General features: G+C 43.0%; 2 protein-coding genes across 2 annotated transcripts; one reads left to right on the top strand and one right to left on the bottom strand.

The window, feature by feature from the left end:
• The first annotated feature begins 4248 nt into the window (after positions 1-4248).
• ptafr (platelet-activating factor receptor) lies at positions 4249-6904 on the top strand. The gene is made up of 2 exons (XM_041953883.1): positions 4249-4299; positions 4787-6904. Exon 2 carries the CDS (start codon positions 4793-4795, stop codon positions 5969-5971), a length of 1179 nt encoding a protein of 392 aa, XP_041809817.1. The 5' UTR covers positions 4249-4299; positions 4787-4792; the 3' UTR covers positions 5972-6904.
• On the bottom strand, positions 6894-10301 carry LOC121618395. The gene is made up of 6 exons (XM_041953884.1): positions 10176-10301; positions 9991-10068; positions 8598-8879; positions 7684-7815; positions 7568-7595; positions 6894-7420 (listed from the first exon to the last, which is right to left on the bottom strand). Exons 1-6 carry the CDS (start codon positions 10216-10218, stop codon positions 7294-7296), a joined length of 690 nt encoding a protein of 229 aa, XP_041809818.1. The 5' UTR covers positions 10219-10301; the 3' UTR covers positions 6894-7293.
• Between the last annotated feature and the right edge of the window lie 6532 nt (positions 10302-16833).

Consider the following 16833-nt stretch of genomic DNA (forward strand, 5'->3'; position numbering starts at 1 on the left):
GCCTGTCTAGCTCACCCTCTCATGGCCCTCTCTTTCTCACTGCAGGGGGACATTCCTCCAACCTCAGCTTCTGGCATGCAGTAAATCTGCCAGAGAAAGACCTACGTTCTCAGGTCTGCCCAGAACCATCTGCAGTGAAACACTTCCTATTTATCAGTTCTCAGCCTCACACATTTCTCCCTGTTCTTCACAAGTGGCCCGAGCATATAGTCAAGTCCTGCTGTCTGTAAAATATCCTGCTAGGGCGTTTCATGTCAGCCAGAGGCAAAGCGCCATGGATCAAGGTGAGGTGAAGGAGCAACTGTAAAAAGGTGTTAATGGGAAGAGCGCCACACCGGCAGCTCACGCCCTTCCTGCCTCCCAGAGGAATGCATGCTTCTGACTCCTGACTATATAGTTCTTCCAGGGCGATTAAAAAAAAAAAGGTCCTGGCAGCATTCCCTCTCAGTGTGTCTGCACACCTGGACTGAAAGTACAACCATTCCTTGGGAGAAAGGATCCCTTGGCCTGACCAGCGCAGCAGTGCAGAACATCAGGGATCACCTGCATGAATCTGTATCTGATTATTTTCCATTTGCTCTGGGCCGTTTAGAGGCCATATAGAGGAGGATATTTGAGAGAAAGAATCAAGTGACGTGCAGGCAGGAGCCAGACACAGGTGTGCAGCCTATAGAAGAATTTGTGAAGTGCGTCAAAGTACTGCCAGTGCAACATGGGATGTGTATGTTTAAATCCAGCATTACACTGCAAAACATCGCAAGCTGGTTATAATTAAAAATGTAGGTTTCCTTTAAAAATGCTGCCTTAAAAATGTGAGATAATTGAAATAAGTCAGCTCATGAGTTTAGGTGCAAATGTACTGTTTCGGTTCCCTTGCACCGACACTCTCAGGAGCACTGCTTTTGGCGGAAATTCCCCTCAGGGGGTGGTATAGAACAAACACAGAGCTAAAAGAGAGTGAATATAGGATTTGCATTCATCAGGTGACCGGAAACATGACTCCAAATCAATGATAATGTTGCTCTGTGACTGCTGGATGAACAATGTCTGCTTATTAGTCCAATTCATTGGCTTAAAAGGTGATGATATGTCAGTGTGTTTACAGGTTATTTTCATAATGGCCAAAATATCAGTTTGAAGTGTAGGGGGTAAGGGACTGAAGTGGATACTGATCTTCATTGTGTTTTGCATTGTTTTCATTAGTATCAGAGTAAACTTATCTTAAAAATTGATATCGCTGTCATATCTGCGTGGTTTCCCCCAGTTTCTGGTCTTTATGCTAAGCTAAGCTAACAGGCTGCTGGCTTAATATTTACCATTCAGACACGAGAGTGGTATCAATCTTCTCATTTACCTCTCAGCAATTCCTTTAATAAATATTAACAAGACAGCAAGTTTCCATCAGGTATGTTTTCTTTAACAACAAGGAATAATGGTCTCTGGAGAGTTTTAAGCCTGAAGCAAAGCAGGCTGGGAAGTATGCAAATACACTAATTATGTGTCAAACACTCAGCAGTGCATTTGTTGAACTCATTTCAAGCCACATGACCTCAAGTCAGAGTAACTCATGTTTGTTAGTTTGAATTGTGTCTGAAATGTGTTGTTTTTGACTAGAATTAACTGGAAATATGTAAGTAAGATCATGCATTTACATGACGTTAATGATGAAATAACAAATACGCACATCTGAACACTGGATTCTGAACCAGACCACATCTCACATAAGCTGCTCTCCGTTTCATGACCGAGACAAATCTCACTCACTTGCTGTGGAATCTTTTGAATCCACACCCAAACCACAAGCGACACGATGTATCGTGAAAAGATTTTTTTTACTGTGTATACCCAGCACTGGCACAGCACGTCTGGCAGTCATGCAGGGCACAACCACCAAAAAAGCTCTGCTCTCTTGTTCCACCGCCAAGCCATAATAACAGCAATAAGGTTGGGGGGGCTCGTTAACCTTAATCTAGGAATTACACTGTGGCACCAGGGAGAGGAGGACGTGTTGTGTTGTGTGCTTGTACATAGGAGCTGGAATTAAACATTTACCACAAGAGGGGGGCTGGAGCTGCTTTGAACTGCACAGAGAGTGAGAGTGGTGGCTCATGCAGTTCACAAAGTGCTCTGTGGGGCCTCACCTGGGCTACAAGTCAGTCCACCACCATACATTGTTTAAAGCAGGAGAATGCCTTTGCTCTTTTTGTTAGTCTCTTACTCCCCCGTGTGGTTGAAGTGCATTACTGCACACTCACCTCAGCTGCTGATGAGCTCAAATAAGAACCAGTTTAATCTGACACAGGAAATCTATAAGTTAAAGCTGGTTAGGTATGTTTTTAAAAGTACCTTTCTTGCTGTGAAGAAGACTCCTCATCCTGCAGTACATGCTATATATTCTACTGATCACCCCCAGAGGGGTTTGGCACCAAGGTATATTTCTGACCTTTTAACTCTCCATGCTCTGTCACAGGCCCTCGTGTTTGATCTCCTGGTGGTTCCTAACTGCAGACTAAAAACCAAAGGTGACAGAGCGTTTGCCATCAGCGCCTCCAGACTTTGGAACACTCTTAGAGGAAATTAGAATGGCTAAGTCTATTTCTTCATTTAAGTCCCTTCTTAAAACATACATTTATACTGCAGCCTTCTTCTGATCTTCTATTTTACCTTCCAGCTCCATTGGTTTTTATTGTTTTACTTTTTATTGTTATGTTTTGTTGTACTTATGCTTGTTGCTTATTCTATGGATTGATGGGGCTGTTATCCCTTTTGTGTTTATAATAAACACTTGATTCCTGTTTGTTGTTTTTAGCCTGTAAAGCATCTTCTTCTATACTGCGTGTATATTGTTACACATAGCCTCAAAGTAATTTTATCTGGACCTTGCTAGCACTAACTGTGGGTGCAGTAAATTGAAGTGCACTGCTTTCCTTCTAGTGTGGAGCTTCATAATATTTGCAGAGCAGGCTTGCTATGTAATTACACCATATACTTAATATCCATTAAAGTACATTAAACCTTTTGTTAAAGTTGCAAGTGTTGCATTTTAAAGCAATGATAAAACAATGTTTATCATCAGATCAGTGTTTCATCCTTGTGCACATTGGTGTGTGTATATTTGTGTGCATACGGGTTTATAGTGTGCCAACCTCAGGAGGAGGCATAGGGATAATAGAATGGGTGCTGGGGTGACCCTCAAAATGCACATTCCTAATGAGCTGTATAAAGAACGATTAAAGCGTACTAATGACGTTAAATTAAACATCAAACAAATCTGTATTTGGACGAGGTGATTAATTGTCACCATTCGGACTAATAGCCCCAGTCATGATCCACTGAGGGGATGGAAACTTGTTTAATCAGAGGTCTGACAGCCTGTAAATTAATTAGAGGCGTTAATTAAATGTTTAATGTAGGAGTTAAAGAGGAAATAAAAACTCATAAACTTAGACAGACTTTTTGGTTCCAGTTTGGGATAAATTGAAGTGTTGTGATAACTTAACTCTAGAGGGGAATAAAGTGTGTTTTCAATGCCTAGGAGCGAGCATCGCAGGTAAATATGGTAAGAACTAATACATCACTGTGAAATTTCCCACATTTTTTTGAAATTGTATGTTTATATATCCCCAGAGTCATTATCTAATTCAATATGTGGTAATTTGCAGAGGGAATTTTGGATATCCCTTTTACCACTCCATAAATCAGAAAATACTGTCAACAGCCATAAAAAAAATCAAGTTTTAGGAATAAAATGTTACATAAAAATGGAGTTGAACAAATCCCTCTGTAAAAACCTTCAGAATATAATCATGAGTAAAACTGGACAGTTTGGTGCTAATAAAGTGGAGATTTCTGGCTTAAGTGTTATTATATTTATAAGGATTTAAGTTATATTGTCAAGTAAAATAAGAAACTTATTTTCCTTTGTGAAATATGGTCTTGCTGTTTGCCATATTCTACACCACTTTATTGGCATCGTTGACCAGTTAAAACATATTTCTAACATATTTCTAGGCAAATAAAGACTAACTGCAAAACTCCAAGATTGCTCCAAAGCGACCATCTTTTTTCGTTTTGACGGACAGGAACCACGTGGGGAGATGTACCGAGGCGGATATGTGCGTTGCACCATGTGGGGTTTTCCGAAGAAGCCTGGAAAGTAGTTCACACCTCCTGTATCTTGACCTTTGAAGCACTCCCACTGACACACAAACACGCCCAGTCAGTCAGTTTAACTGTACCACAGAGCGACTGAAGCATTCACAGCGTCCTGAGACACCTTAGAGGAGAGGAAGCAGTCCGGTGAGTCGACAGCCTGTAATTTGATATTTGTCTTTTTTTTTCTAAAAAAGGACGTCATGTCAAAGCAGGCAGATGAAGCCTGTTTGTTAAACTGTGAAGCTGATTGGTGAGCTGTGATTTGAATGTTAGGGATTAATCAACACATTAGAAGATGCAGTACTACTGAGAGGAAAGCTTACTTTTGATACCTACCTTACATGCTAACTATAATGTTCACTTTTTGCTGTGAAAACAATGGACAAAATAATAGAAACGCCTATCAGTATCCACCAGCGCCACAAACTGCAGCCTCCAAAATGATCGTACAGGTGAATCATTACCCCTCAGGATTAATTGAAGGACTTGTTTTATTAGGCTCATTAGTATTATCTAAGTGTACCTAATAAATTGGCAGCTGGGTGTGCTTCTTTTGACTATGACAGCCACCAGAACGCTTTGAGTTGTGATAGGACGTGACGCTGATGTTGATGTCTTTGGTCTCCAACAGACAGAAATGCTGGCCCCAACTATAGAACAAGTTGTCGTAACAGGAACCTCTGGTCTGGGCTCTCTCGCCGCTAATGACTCAACCTTCCTGGACTCAGAGTTTCGTTATGTCCTCTTCCGCGTTGCCTATGGCATCATCTTCATCCTGGGCCTCTTCGCCAACCTCTACGTGCTGTTCGTCCTGCGCTGCCTCCGCGAGGCCAAGGCCATGGGCGAAATCCGCATCTACATGACAAACCTGACCATCGCTGATCTCCTTTTCGTGTGCGCCCTTCCGTTCTGGGTTGGCTATTATAGCCGCCATGGCAACTGGGTCTACGCAGACTTCATGTGCCGGCTGACCGGCTCGTTGTTCTTCATCAACACCTACTGCTCCATCCTCTTCCTCGGAGCCATCAGCATCAACCGGTACTGGGCGGTCACCCGGCCTCTGGACGCGGCCTCTTCGGACCACAGGCGTCGCGGGATCATCGTGTGTGTCATCATCTGGTTGTTGACCGTATCGATGTCTATTCCATACCTGGTGTCTCCGGGGACCCACACTGACGAGAACAACGTCACTCGCTGTTTCGAAGGGTACCAGAATCAGACTGACCCAGAGAAGAAAACAGTAGCTGCTACTCATTTTGCAATAATTGGATTGTTTTTTGTCGTCTTTTTTCTCGTCGTGGTGTGTAATTCCCTCATTGCTCGGGTGTTACTCTCTCAAAGCCCTCCTCAGCCGGAATTCAGATCTGCGACAATTGTATCTAGAAAGTCCAACAGGACCATGTCCTCATCTCAGAGGCCCAGGGGGGTGAAACGGAGGGCCCTGCAGATGTTGCTGGCAGTGGTGGGAGTGTTTGTCCTGTGTTTCCTGCCACATCATATAGTCCAAGGCCCCTGGACCCTGGCGGTGTTGCAGATCGAACAGGGCTGGGGCCACGTAGAGTGGGGCCGGCAGACCCGTCAGGCGCTCAACGACGCGCACCAGATCACCTTGCTTCTAATGGGCCTCAACTGCATTTTGGATCCTGTAGTTTATTGTTTTGCCACAAGGAAGTTCAGGAAGTTCATCATGGCCCACGTCAGGAAGTTAAGGAAAGGAGACGGGTGCTCTCAGACGGTCACCTCACAGCTCTCCATGGACAGCAGGAATCAGAGCCAGAGACTGCAGAGCGAGCACCACGAGCCCGAAATGGACTGATTTAATCATGTGTAATATTTGTATAAAAAAGTAGATATATGTGACCTGTGTGTGAAAGACTTCTCTCATTTTGCCGCTCATAATAGACTGAATAACACGCAGTACTGTGCTGCATCTATAACTTGTTGTCTAATTTCGCATCGGTGCCCCACATCTTCTGAATCTTTTTTTAATGTGGTCTCACACTGTTGTGACATTTGATCTCACATTGCGGCTAGAATTGCACCAGTCCTCCTACTCTTCCTGTGCTAAGTTAACGCCGAAAAGCAGAAGTTTTGCAAGCAGAACGACATCAGCAAAACATTTCTGACTGAAATTTCGGCAGGATGCTTTCTCAGCCTGCGAATTAAACTCAACAGATACCAAACGGATTGGTTAAATGCTCCCACAGGTGTTGTCCTTCCCTAAGTAGGGCACCAAAAACGGGAGAAAAGTCAAGGATAATACACATATATACAGAGTCTTGCCATCTCTTTCTGGGTGTTTGGAGTGGGGCTTCTCACTAGATCACACACACACACAGTAAAATGTGTGATAATGAATTTGTTGTCTCCCATCAGTTACAGTTTCTTTTAGCCTTGCCTGGACAAGTTATATCCGGTATTGTGAAAGCGAGGAACAGAAGTAATAATGCTTGAGCTATGTTTCCCCTCTGGCATCCAGTATTGTGACATGTCTCACTGTAAAAAATCCCATGATTCACTGTGACAAAGAAAGCTTATTGTTATTCAGCTACCTGCTGTATATGCACTGTACTGTATCTTTTATATACTGTGAGCTTACCTGCTGTTGAAAAACAGATTTATGATGAATTTTTTTCATGTGGTGGAACAGCCTTTGTTCTCTTTTGTTATTAAAAAAGTGTGTGTTGTGATATTTTGATCTTAAGAAAAGGAAAAATGCTGCTTTTACTCCATATAAATCTTGCAATTAACATTTTATTTGTGTGTTTACTGAATCATGACGATTAAGAAGTTGCAGATGTATCAACAAGCAGGGAGACATCTACCCAACAGTACTTGCGATTTCAGACACACAAATTTTAGCAAACCTGTACGTGCACAGAGAGAAGAGAGAGAGAAGGGGGTCTTAGTGTTTGGTGGGAACAGTTTTCCTGCTAGAACTGCAGGTCTGTGCGTTTTACCACATTCAGATTGTGTTAAATTGCGTGTGCGAAATGAAATCCACACACGCCACACCACAACTGTACATGCAAAACCTCATCTATCAGGTTTAAGGCAATGCTGAGCTCCATATGCAGATATTACCTAACTCTAGTCTGCTCGTCTTTTTATTGCACATCTCCACCCACCCACCGATGTTCATGACAGACTTGAGTACACATTATCCTCAGCCACGTTGGTGGGGTCCAGATCAGTGTAGGCATGGTTGGTGCTTGTGTAATTCATATACACGTCTCCGTCACTGTCAGTCTTTGGCAAACCTTCCCTGGTGTGCAGAAAAAGTGTGATCAGACTGTTAATATATGCAGCCTTCTCACTCAGCTGGCTAACAACATGTGAACAAACTGCAAACCAACATGATTAACAGAAATATCATATATATCACATATCATTCTTTCCTGTTGGGACTTACTTTGGTGACTTTTGAGGTTCAGCAACACCTTTAAAAAAACCCAAGAGGTTAAAATCATCCCCAAAACATTTGCTTAAAATTCAGCCCAACAGGAAATGCTCAGTGGTGTTCTTTACCTTTAGGTGCAGGGCTGGAGGTGGTCAACATGTCGCCAAGTCGTTGCCAGCCCAGCCAAAAAAGAATAGTAAGGTTGATGATCAAGGACAGCAGGGAGAGGGCGAACGCCGCTATTCCTAATTTCTCTCCGACTGTTGTAAGTCGGGGAAGCAGCGCAGGATTGTAGGAGAATTGTGCATGACAAACACAACAATTTTATTAGTTGTTTAAATATCAGATGATATTAGCCCACTGCAGGTATATCAATATCTGTGCATATGGTGCTTGAAAAGTAACAAGAAATGTCACAGTAGAAATGCAAAAGACATGTTTGAGGTAATAATTGAGTTAACAATTTCAGCATCGCATCCTTTGTCCACCAGATGGCGCTGATAAATTTCAACCATAAAATTCTTCACTCTGCACATATCTTGGTCACAAATCTTAAATGAATTTCAAACTGCAATTATAGGTAGATGCACACTGTAAACACTGCTGTACTATGTTATCACCTTCTAAGTTTACATAACGAACTTGTTAGCGAACAAGTGCCTGTTTATACATTCAGCAGATGTGGAGCGCCATTAGCATTCATTTGGAGTCGTGTGTCTGGCCACCTGGTACGTACGTATTTTCCTTTGCTAACTAGTAGCAGGTAGCAAGGTTTTTAGAGTGTTTTCACTTCCTGCTGTGGCCAGAGACAACACTATGAGAGGGAACAACATGGTCAAGTGGTGGCCAGACAGCTAAAACAATGAGCTGATGCAATACAACTGCATAGACCTGAGGGGAACTTCAGGGTTGGGTGTTAGCATAACTGTTGTTTTTCTCACCAGCTACCCCTTCCACATAAAAGTCATCATGTGATCCACTGTTAAGATGAAAATATTAACAACAAGAATGTTTGTCATGTTATCAAAACAGACCCACCGACCTGTCGCATGCACGGAGATGATATAGACCATATGGTCAGGGCTCACGTTCCTCTGAGATGAGTTGCTCTCGGTACGGCAGCGGTAAAGTCCGCTCTGCTGCGGCTCGGTGAGGGTCAGATCTTGGCCGTGGCTCACTTCTCGCCAGGTCTGATTTTCCAGACGGTCCCAGGCCCAGGTGACATAGTTCGCCTTGGTGAGAGCGCTGCAGTGCAGGTCGACCCTCTGACCTGCTGCAACGGGGTAGTCCGGTGTGGCCTGCAGCTGCAGAGCAGATGGCTTTCCTGGGGACGGATGGAGGATGATGGATGAAGGAAAGAGAGAGTAGAGCTAAAACAGTTAGCGGTATCGCAGACATTTTCAGCCACACTAGTGGATCTAGGGATGGCAATGTCAGTTTGAAGGCCTCTTTGGTCCAGATTGAAATATCTCAGCAACTATCGATTGCTATGAAATTTGGAAGAGGTTTCCATGGTGCACAGAGGAAGAATCCTCTGTGGCAGCAACAGCAGTTAGCAGTTAGGAAGTTACTCTGTTTGTTTGTTTGTTTTACATGCTGCATTGCACCTTCAACTTTTTATCTAGGTCAAAATTTAGATGCCCAAAACGTTTGTTCATACCATCACAATTAATGACATTCCCATCAGCCTCACATCATCGTCATCTAATTCAGAAAGCCAAAGTCGAATTTTCCCGCTGAAGCGCTACTGCAGCTCGGATCAGCACAGAGCTCTCCTGGTTAAACCATGGGCACAGACGATTAAGAACTCTGTCAGAAAAAATCTGGGTCTCTGACAGAAAGTCAAAGGTATAAGCATGCGTACATAAAAACTTCACGGTGGACATTGACTGCGACTCCCAAGGTGCATTTCTGCAAGAAACATCCAATCCACGACCGATCTCAAAGTTCCCAGCTAGCAAGGGATAGAAGCTAATACGCTGTTGAGAAAACCGATAACACATCTGGAGCGCACATCAATTTGCTTTTACATTATGGGTCAACCGTGGGTGGATTCAGTGCTGTGTTTTTGTGTGCTGTGATTTTCTTGACCGTAATAACAAAGCATCTTGAATTGGCCTCTTCTCCAGGGCAACAGCAGTTTAGGGTCATGGGTATTGCATTACTTAGACACATCCACTGTGCTTAAATCGAAATATTAAAACTTGGTGGCCATACATATAGGATCCTTACATGGCACGGGAGAGACTGCGAGGGCGTTACACCTCTACACCGGCATGTTAGCACGGTCACTGTGAACAAACATACTAACTTTTAGCATTTAGCTAGCATGCTAATTCACATCTACTCACACATCTAGTGTGACTGTAGGCTCTTGGTTTGTTTTTAATAGCTTCATTTGATTGTAATTACTAAAGAATCACGTTCTATATTACCTTCTGTAGTCACTGTAGCTGTAGTACTTCCCTGGAGAGAAATATAGTCTGAAGGCCATGTTGAACCCCAGGATTTCACTGTAAGGGCAACAAGAGCACAAAACAGACAGAAATAAACATAAGGGTATATCTGAAAGCCATACTTTGGATTCTGTTATTGCGTTCACTCATGAAAATGTCCTTACCTGTACTCTCACACAACAAGAACAGGAGACAAAAGCTAAGCATGTTGTTTTGAGATGAACAAAAATTAAATTGAAGCTCACTTCAGCAAACAGGTGCAGGAATGAATCAATGATTCGAGTGCTATAATCAAAGCACAGGTGAGAATGGAGGAACTGAAAGAAAGGAAGTTTCAAGTTCCTTTTTCCAAATGTTCAACCAAACAACAGTGCAAAAATAAAGACTATTTTCCCCCAGTTTTTTATACAAGGCAAGCAGCAGAATGCAATGCGTCTGCCTCCTCTACCTCTTCATTTGAAATCATTGGTAATTGATTTTGAAATAGGCGGCGGAGAAAGTATCAATATATAAAAGCACAGAAGCCTTGCTAAAAAACCCCAAAAGAATAAAAACAGCGACCTAAATACAAATACACAAATTAGCATAGAGGGAATTATAATCAAGTCTAATGTCGCCCTTGAAAGGCTTCAGTTTGTAACATTTAAAGTCTGTCAATCAGTTCATGACCTGCAGGAAAAACAGTTAACCAGACTCCACAGAACTTTTAATGGTTTTTTAAATTCCAGGGCTGGCGGGCAAGTCTATCAGGATCTCGCCACACTTGGTTTTGAACATTTCATATCACCGACAGTGGTCACCTTCAGGCTCAGGCTGTGATGACAGCTAAGATTGTTGCTGTTGGACAGTTTGACATCAGACCTCTCACCCGAGGCAAAGTCTCACCGGCTGCAAGAGCAGGTCAGGACAAGCAAGTGGGCTTGATGCGTTTCTGCTAAGAGCACAGAAAACAAAGACCAATATATTAGACAGTTTTAAGTTTCTAATGCAATCGTATCCTGCACTGGACCTTCAGCACCAAAATACATCTTGTCCCCACACGGTAGGTAGGTCACATTGTGGCAATGCAAACAGCTTTTTGTCCACACGGTGCAAGTTGGAACATGTTTTGGGATCTTGATTTAATTCCTGACTTTCTGGCATTAATCCTTTATCTTTACCTGTCTCTCTCGACGTTCCTATTTTGTTTGGTACTGCAAGAAAACAAAAATGAAAGCTGTCCGATGGCCTAGCGTGCTGAACTGCACACGCTTACTCATGTCGATAGTCTAAAACTATCTACGTAACAATATGCATTGCCTTTGGCACAAGGCATGAATGAGGATAGGATTATGCCCCTGAAATGTGGGAAGAGGTGTCTCTTGTATCATGAAACTGTTGCCAAATCAAAGCAACAGCTGCTGTTTCTCACTGCAGTGCAAAACCATCGAGGGTGACAGTGAACGGCTTCACAACACAAAGCAGTGGAAGATGTATTCAAAACTGTCACTGAAGTAAATGCAATACCATCACGTAAAAGACACAATTACAAGTAAAAAATATGGATTCAGCCTCTGAAGTTTTATGAGCAAAAAGTGTTAAAAGTGAAGCAGCATAAAACAGAAACTCTAAATTCTACCTAAGCGCAGCACTTTATTTTATGTACTGAGCTTCTTTCTGCTCTCATTTCTCCTCGTGTCAGGAGCAGCCTCACGTCTATGGAAGCAAAAAAAGGGTCATCAATATTTTGCGCTTGTGAAATGGTGTTCACAAATAGTTTCTCAGTCTGCAGTCATGCAAATTTATCAGAAAAAAAGTGTGTACAAAAAGTTTCCCATGTTGCATATTCCAGAAGGAGAATGCAAATATTTCTCCAGCTGCGAAACTTTATTACACATTCACAAAGTTACGTGCACACAATTTTCTCACATGCACACAACAGGTGATAAACAACTGCAGGCTGAGAAATTAACAAGCTCAAAATATTAATGACCCTTATTTGCTTCCATGCATAGCCTACTAAAACTTCATAATTTCTTTTTTAATGGTGAGCAATGTAAGTTCATGATACATCGTGCATCAAGTCATGCCGTGACTCATCATAAATCATGCTTAATGCGTTATTTGAGCATTCGTTTTGCACCCAAAAGCAGGAATCAGCTTTATTTTTCTGTGAGTTTTCTGTGAGACAGTCACGTCAGTGCAGCGTTATTTAGCACGCACATGACAAGGATGGCAGTTTTAAACAGCCATTCTTCTTCTTCTTTGCTTTGTCCCAGTATAAACAGCACAAATCAGAACTGACATCACAATTATGTCATTAGTTGAAATGGACAATAAAAAAACAGAACAAGTTGGTTTCATTTCCACATGGTCACGGTGAATTTTTGAAATAGACACAATGAAGAAATGATAGAAAATTGCCATAAATTTCCATTAAAAAAGTCACATAAATCACATTGCTACAAGGTGTTTTGACTGTTTTGAGTAATTTGAGATATTTGCCGAGTGTCAACCTGTGCAAATACATTCTGATCACTTTTGCTGATATAATCTGCAACCGTATTCTGTTTTTTTCCCCTCTTGCAGTAAAAGAGATATAATATTAGATATTAGTATTTCTCCACATTGAGCCAATCGGTGACTTCCTCTTAATGAAGTTGTGTACACCAGAGGGGACAGAGGAACCTCTCTCTCTTTCTGAGGGGAAGATAGATGGTGATAGTGCGTAATTACCTACGTCTGTCCTTGTGTGTCTATGATGTGGGCACATGAGTGTGTACACATGAGTGTGCGTCTTTTCCCCGAGTCATTATTCTTCATTATTCTACTATTATTCATTATTCGTTCATTATTCTGCCTGTACCGCTGGCTACAGTCATGCCTGTTGGTTTTTTTGGTGGCACTGCAGACACCGCTGTGGCCCTCTTGCCAACAGACGACAGTAGAATAAAGGGATGAAATTTCAGTGACGTGCGCATATGCATATACATATCTGGAGTATTGTTCTGTATATTTGCGCCTGTTTTTACTGACTCGGACAAATGTAAATAGCACATTTTATGTTTATTGACTTCCTCCATGAATATTGACTGTATTGATCTCTAGGTGGCAGAATTTTGACTGGAGAAGCTGATGACCAGCGTGAGGGTGGGGATCCATTATCATTTGACAGTTTTCCTTTGATAAATAATATCAAACAAAAACACATGAATCTATATTTCCACAACTTCCATAAAGCATGTCTACAATATCATTAGGGTGTCATGTATTCCTGGACTTGGAAAGAGAAAATAAAAAACAAATGGTAAACTACGACTTCCTGTTACTTTGTACTTTGCCTTGCACTAAAGGACTGCTGCATTTCATTTAAAATGTTATATTTTACTAGATTTAAGCATTCTGCGTACTCCATTTCTAACTTATCTAGCTTCTTATGTAACTCAACTCACTTGAGCTGCATGTGTAGCTTTATGTATGAAAGGTGACATACAAATAAAGTTTATTACTATTAACTGCGGCAATTCAGCTGCACAGAAAAAAAAAATGGCATGCACATTGTCACTTGTACATTGAACAAATAAAGAAATCAATAACAACAATGAACAGCTGTGACTGGATTACGGATCAACTTGGTGTCTAACATGCTTTTCTTAAAAAAGAGGTTTGATTGAGGATTTATTAGTCATGGAGGAAAAAAAAGTCAGTTAGCAGGCACCTTGGTGTCAATTACAGATGGTGATAATGGCAAATGCTAAAACGTAGCGTAGCAGTACCAGAGGTGGTTAAACGTCAGCTGACAGACTCATTCATGTCAGTTGCACAGTAACCTGAACTTCACTAACATTTAGCCAACGTAAGATAAAGCTTTAGCAGCAAAAAGCTGCGAGTGTGTTTGATTGAGCAAGGTTGCATCCAATTAACTATGGATTCAACTTCCATTTGCATGAGGAGAGTGTTATTTCTTCTTTCAGAAGTAGCAGTGGAAGATGTGTTTTGGCCACTTGGGGGCAGCAGAAGGAAGTTGGGAACACAGCATTGATTGTATAATCAAGTTTTAGGTTAGTTTGCTGAGCCTGTGAGCCAGCATTTACGGTGTGACATTAGCATTCACTTGGAGTCATGTTTGCGTATAGCTGTAGCAGGCTGCAAACATTATTTCTGCTTTAAAGTGGGCATTTTAGTATGGGGGGACTAACTCGCTTTTGGAGCCAGCCTCAAGTGGCCTCTTGAGGAGCTGCTTTTGGCACTTTGGGGTTCATTTCATTCACCTGCAGAACAGGAACGTTGTGGGCCAAGCAGCTAAACAATGAGCTGAAAGTCATTATAAAGCTCTGTGGGAGCTGAGGGGGGCTGCAGATTCAGGCGCACACTGTCACACTGTTTTCACTTTGTCATTTGATCCATAAAATCCCCACTGTAGCTACTTTAAATGCAAAGACAGGCAGCGAGGCAACAAAACAAACAGGTTGGCACCCTTTGAGATGACATATCAGGTGGCCCTGAAGGTTTGCTTTGTCGTTTAAAAAACTGGCAGAAGTGTGAAAAGTACCACCTTCATGCTGGATTTTCTGCAGCCTCCCCTCAGTGAGAGCTGTAAATGAACACATACGGCAATAAACCACTGGGTGGCGCTCAGCAATCACAGTTTCCAGCCCTTCCTGCCCGCCTCCGATTGTACAGCGGGCTTCATTTCAGGTCCCCCCCCCCCCCCCCCCCCTGCGATCAACAACCATCAGTCTGCAATCTCAGCTGCTTGATACCAGCGGCTGTAGGTCATGTTCCTGTTAAGTGTATAACTCAGGAGAAATCCATTAGGCAGGTTTTCCAGAGCACTGGAGGACTGGAAATTGTCACTTTGCAGCAGATACAGTGAGTGACACAGCAAGCATTTTGGTTTGGTTTTTAAATTTAGAAATTTTGTGTGATGTTTTTTCAGATTTTAACACACAGTCAGTCACAGTCAGCTGGGTGTTAGAGCCTGTAATAAATCTCCATGTATTAGAGGACTATTTTCTGGTTTATAGGTGAATTTCCTTCAGATGAATTCACACATTTGCCTACAGCGCAGCCAGACGCTCGCCCTCAGTGTCAGTGTGATGCTTTTTTTTTTTTCTTCTTCCTCTTGTGCCTCCAGTTTGACTCTGCGCTCTGAACATTAGCCCTGCGGGGGTCACCGCCACTTTGTTACGAGGAAAATAGATGAGTATGTTGCTGAGTGGCGAAAGCGCGGAGATTTCCTCTCGGAGACAGCGGTTCTGATCACCCACGTGAAATATGAAGGCAGTGCGCGTGTGTGCGAGCAGGAAGACGAAGGAGCGCGCTCATCCCTGCATCATTTCTTGATGGATACGTTTCCTCCCTCCTCCCGTCGTGCGTTGGTTGTCACGGCGATGACGAGTGGCTTCCTTCTGCTTTTCTGGCGGGCGGTGGGATGTGACAGTCGTACGGGCAGCTGCCAGCATGCGTCTCACTGCGCCTCCGCCCACAGATTCCCCCCCCAACGCCTCGATCACCCCCCCTCTTCGCAGTTCAAATGATAAACTCCTCACTTCTTGTCCATTTCACCGGCGCTCTCCTCAACGATCAACGGTGCTGCATCTTAAATGAAGAACATCACCCCCCCCCCCATCTCCCTCGGCTGACCCGCGTGGCGCTTCTGAAATAATAACAGCACTGAGAACAGCAACAGCAGTGACAAGAGCTATTACAACACCATGCACAACACAACAACAGAGGAGAGACAGCACTCAACTCCAGATGGGCGCTTCCTGTGCCAGGCAGGAAATGGCACTGAGCTCCCTCGCCATCATATTTCATTTTAGCAGAGAACAGAGATGATCATCACTTCATCTTCGCCATCCATCCCCCAACGGGTGAGCTGTAAATTCATTTCAGTCTTTTTGTTCTCCTTCTCTGCGTGGTTCCCACTTGGGTTGTTGTCATCGCTGGCGAGAAATGCCGGGCATTCAGACTCCAGTGTTTCGCCTCAGAGCCTCTCCTCTTCCTGCTGTGCCGTCTCTCTTTGGGTGGAACAGAGATGATTCCATCAAGGCTGACCACACACAGATGCACACAACTGCATGAAGCGTGTGCTCATGTGCAGACAAACGCACCTAAATGCACACGTAACCGAGGCAAACGCTCTGTTAACCGTTCCTGCAAATAAACTGTATCCCATGTTGTTTTCATCAAAGGGCCTCCACTGATTTCACTCACGAGGGTCACTTTACTTGCTTACTTGCATTATGGGAATTGTCCAACCTATTTTGTTCTTTTTTGAGCCCAGATTGCATCAATATATAATCCCATTTCCAAAAAAGTAGGGTCAAAAGACAGAGTCATATTTGAAAGTGGATAGTTTTCCCACTCTTGCTTGATGTACAGTTTCAGCTGCTCAACAGTTTGGGATCTTTTACTTTTCATAAAGCAGCAAACATTTTCAATTGGTGACAAGTCGGGACTGCAGGCAGGCCAGTTTAGCAGCCGGACTCTTTAACTACGGAGCCCTGCTGTCTTGCTGAAATGCATAAGGTCTTCCCTGAAAAAGACATCCTCTACTTTGCAGCATATGTTGCTCCAAAACCTATATTTATGGTTCAGCGTTAATGCTGCCTTGCAGGTTACCCATGTGCACTGATGCACCCCCATACCATCACAGATAGTTTCCTCTTTGCACAGTAGAGTTTAGACTTGCATTTGCGAACGGAGCGACAAACTGTGTTCACAGACGACGGTTTTTGAAGACACATTTTTGTGAAATTGTTACACTGTTCCCCAGCGCAGTCTGTCACAGAGGAGTGAACCCCTCCCCCACCTTTACTGCACAAAGACTCAGCCTCT

The sequence above is a fragment of the Chelmon rostratus genome, chromosome 15, assembly GCF_017976325.1.
Source record: "Chelmon rostratus isolate fCheRos1 chromosome 15, fCheRos1.pri, whole genome shotgun sequence".
Lineage (NCBI taxonomy): Eukaryota > Metazoa > Chordata > Actinopteri > Chaetodontiformes > Chaetodontidae > Chelmon > Chelmon rostratus.

Coding starts and splice junctions, on each gene's coding strand:
- LOC121618395 (XM_041953884.1), bottom strand. CDS start 10,218: ATGCTTAGCTTTTGTCTCCTGTTCTTGTTGTGTGAGAGTACAG. Junction 10,069..10,175: donor CTTGTTGTGTGAGAGTACAG/GTAAGGACATTT, acceptor TTGCCCTTACAG/TGAAATCCTGGGGTTCAACA. Junction 7,421..7,567: donor GAACCTCAAAAGTCACCAAA/GTAAGTCCCAAC, acceptor TCTGCACACCAG/GGAAGGTTTGCCAAAGACTG.
- ptafr (XM_041953883.1), top strand. CDS start 4,793: ATGCTGGCCCCAACTATAGAACAAGTTGTCGTAACAGGAACCTCTGGT.